We start from the raw sequence: 3,820 nt of genomic DNA on the forward strand, positions 1-3,820 counted from the left end.
GTCCATTACAGCCAGGAAGAAGTCCCCCTTCAGAACATTCCTCTTTTCGGTCCCCACCACCCATGTCACGTACTGAATCTGTACGACATCAGGAACTCGTGTCTGGGCTCTGAATCCACCTTCATAAATGTAACTAAGTAGAACTCTTTGGGACTGCTGACGTGAGCTGAACCTTGCCCATTTAAGTGAAAAGCAAAGGGTGGCTAGAGTTTGGGGTCTGTGGGAGAAGTGTCTAGAATTCATCATGTAGGAAGGAAGGGGCTTAAATGAGTGTGGTGAATAATTTGGGCCTGCGTCGCTCCCAACGCCTGATCTCACAAAGAAAAGTTATCTTCAAGGCCTACCTCCTTACCTTGTGAACACTGTGGGGGAGACGGTGTTATTTTCTCTCTGGGGACTTCGAGTGACCAGCGTCTACACAGTCAGGGAATAGCAGTTATGGCAAACGGTGCCCTCTCTGTCTCACATCCTTCTCTCTCTGTGCTAGGAAGCTCCAGGATGAGAGCCACAAATATAAGCAAAATTTTCAGGACTGCCCACGTTGTTCTTAGCACAGAAAACCTGACTGGGAAAATAATCCTTACAGCATTAAAGGCCCTTACACATTTATTGTCACCAGCAGGAGGGTGGGTGGTTGTGCAGCCCCATTTTGGTGCTCAGTAAGTGTCATTTTAGAGGCTTTGGGAGCTGACCCAAGACCTGGTGGCTAAGGCCGCTAGATCCCCCATGGTCGCATGGGCTGTTCAAGTTCTGGACCAAGTGACTTGAGAAACATGCATTTTAGACATGTGTGCATATGTGCCCAAAATCTTGAAAGGAGGGAGAAACAGAGGAAAAGGGATTACAGCATGACCATTCCACCATTTCTCTCTCTCTCTCTCTCTGTCTCTCCTCTCTCCCTCTCCACTCTCTTTCTCCCTGCCTCTGGCAAGCACACATGCCCTCTGGCCAAAAAAAAAAAAAAAAAGGCAAAACAAAAGGCTTTGAAGTGGTCTTGTCTTTGTTTATAGAAAACTCCATATTTGGCAAGACGATGGAATTCATAATTTGTTTTTTCAAACAAACATATCCATTGAACAGGACGGTGTGGCAGCAGTACTATGAGATGCTCTGGGAGACTGACTCACATGGGAAGGTTCTTGGTTCGTGTCCAGAGACTTCCCTGCCTGTGCTGGGCTACGCATGCCTGTGATTCAGAGGTGGCTCAGCTAGGTCTTGGTGTCAAGACCCTATTTGGAGGGTTGGCAGGTGGTGTGGTGGTTAAGGTGCTGGACTCCCACATGGCTGACCATGGTTTGAGTCCTAGCTCTGGCAGCTTGCTTTTACTTTCTCATTCTCTCTCTCTCTCTCTGGTCAAATTAAAAAATAATACCATATAAAATTAAATTAAAATAAATTTTTAAAAAACATATCCCATTGGGCCAGCAGGTTATGTGGCACTGGACTCTCACATGGCTGACCACAGTTCAAGTCCTGGACCTGGCAGCTTGCTTTCTCACTTTCTCTCTCTCTGTGTGTCTCTCTGATCAAATTAAAATAAATGAATAAATAAGTAAAATTAGATAATTATTTTTTAAAAAAACTATTTAGGGGCTGAATGGATTAAAAATCAGAAAATTGGGACCAGCAGTTAGTGTAATGGCTATGTCGCTGGACTCCCACATAGTCCACCGTGGTTTGCATCCTGGACCCGGTGGCTTAAAACTCACACTGGGCGAGTGTGCATGCATGCCCAAGATCCCGAGAGGAGAATGGAGGAGAAGGGATTGCAGCGTGGCCATCCCCCCTGGGGGGTGATTTCTTGCTTGGTCCCTCTCTGTCTATCTGGCTAGAGCACGCGCCCTATAGCAAAAACCTCTCCAAAAAAAAAGAAAAAAACTATTTAGGGTGCTGAGTCTCTGTTTCTCTCTCTTTTACTCACAGAAGAAATAAACTTAAAAAAAAATTCATATTCATAAGGGTGTAACAGCACCTGCAGTCTTGAATCTAAAGTCCAGTGAAGCTATATGGGGTGTGTGTGTGTGTGTGTGTGTGTGTGTGTGTGGATTTAAGATCCGAACTTCTTCAAAGAATCTATCCCAGAGTATTTGCTCAAACAGGACCCCCTGGCGGTGTTTCCAGCAGCCAGTTAAGGTTCTCCTTAGAGAGGAACTATTTGAGTTTAGTCTTTGGACTCAGCTCAAATCCAGGCTCAGCCACTTGACCACCGTGTATCCTCAGATGTCATTCACCTCTCTGAACTTAACGTGGCTTTTGTGAAAGGAGAGCAATTATGTCTAGCTCAGAGAATTGTTGAGCTAATGAGGTAAGGTGGGGGATGTGTCAGGCCTCAGGGCTGTGGCTACACCCCCCCTTCTCCCCCCCCCCCCTCAGGTGCAAACACTGTTCCTCGGACAGAGTGAGTCGGCCCTGTGGAGTCGGCGCGGGGTTCCAGCGGGCCCAGCGGGTGTAGCTGCTTTCCGAGTGTGCACCCACCCTTCCTGGCTACCCAGAGGCAGAGGAGCTTGGCCTGAGGCACACAGCAATGCCAGGCGTCTGGCTCCAGCTGGGGCAAGGACGAGGTTGCAGTTGCTCTAACATCTCTGCAACCTCTGATTTTAACCCTTCTTCCCCAACAGAGACATGAAGCTCTGGCATGGCATAGCGATTGCAGCGGTGTCCCTTCTCCTCCAGACCTGTCTCCTCGCAGTCATCAGCTACCTGCTCAGCAGGCACATGGGTAACTGGCTCAGCATCCTCCCCTAGGTAACCCCAGGGACATGCCTGAGCCTGCAGCAGAGTGAGACCCCTTTGGAACCCCCACTTAGAAACCTACCTGAGGATGCTCTGGCCAGACCTTTCCTAATCCTGCCCACCTGTAACAGTCAGTCTGATCCACCTTTTACCCAAGCTATTTCTGGGTCCTATCCCGACCCAGACCTTGATAGACAACCTTGGCAATGCGTGTGAGGAAGGGCTCGTTCGACCTGGGCCTGTTAATCTTCCGCATTGCTGCTGGAGGACTGAACATAAAGAGATGGCCTTGAGTTGCACCAGACGAAGTGTGGTTAGACTCAGAGATGAGGTTCAGTTCTTGAACTGATTTACAGCAGGAAGCGGAGGAACCGTCCCGGGCAGGCATACCAACTGAAGGAAATACCAGCCCTGTGCTGGGGACTGGGCAGAACGCGTTCTCAGGCTCTGTTTGCTTGCTTGTTTGGTTTAGTAAAGGCAGTCTAGACGTCTCCACTCACTCGGGCTCGTTCGACCTGGACCTGTTAATCTTCCGCATTGCTGCTGGAGGACTGAACATAAAGAGATGGCCTTGAGTTGCACCAGACGAAGTGTGGTTAGACTCAGAGATGAGGTTCAGTTCTTGAACTGATTTACAGCAGGAAGCGGAGGAACCATCCCGGGCAGGCATACCAACTGAAGGAAATGCCAGCCCTGTGCTGGGGATTGGGCAGAACGCATTCTCAGGCTCTGTTTGTTTGCTTGTTTGGTTTAGTAAAGGCAGTCTAGAGGTCTCCACTCACTCAGTCACACACTCAGCATTTATTTATTTAGCACCAACGCCATTCTCTTGACCCAGACTGTAAAACAGAGAACAAAACCAGAACTCCTGCGTATGGAATGTCCATTCCATAAGGGGGTATAGACAGCAAACAAGATCAATACGTAAAATGCATGTATGTCGGAGTATAATACGTGCCAGAGAGGAAAATGGAGCCAAGGGGATGGGGAGTCAGGGGTGACCTGCTTTCCTGAGATGCTGGCATGAGTACGTGCCTGCAGGAAGTGGGGATCGAGCCGCACCTGCAAAGGCCCAAAGGCAGGGGGG

At 48.9% G+C, this 3,820-nt stretch overlaps 1 protein-coding gene across 1 annotated transcript in view; it reads left to right on the forward strand.

The window, feature by feature from the left end:
- The first annotated feature begins 2,300 nt into the window (after nt 1-2,300).
- RHEX (regulator of hemoglobinization and erythroid cell expansion) overlaps nt 2,301-3,820 on the forward strand; it is a 4,569-nt gene continuing 3,049 nt past the window's right edge. Inside the window, exons 1-3 of the mRNA XM_014591850.2 lie at nt 2,301-2,305; nt 2,619-2,719; nt 2,865-2,955. Of these exons, the coding sequence (XP_014447336.1) occupies nt 2,301-2,305; nt 2,619-2,719; nt 2,865-2,955 (197 nt within the window). The remainder of the gene's footprint in view (nt 2,306-2,618; nt 2,720-2,864; nt 2,956-3,820) is intronic.

This window comes from Tupaia chinensis, unplaced genomic scaffold, assembly GCF_000334495.1.
Source record: "Tupaia chinensis unplaced genomic scaffold, TupChi_1.0 Scaffold000627_1, whole genome shotgun sequence".
Taxonomy (NCBI): Eukaryota; Metazoa; Chordata; class Mammalia; order Scandentia; family Tupaiidae; genus Tupaia; species Tupaia belangeri.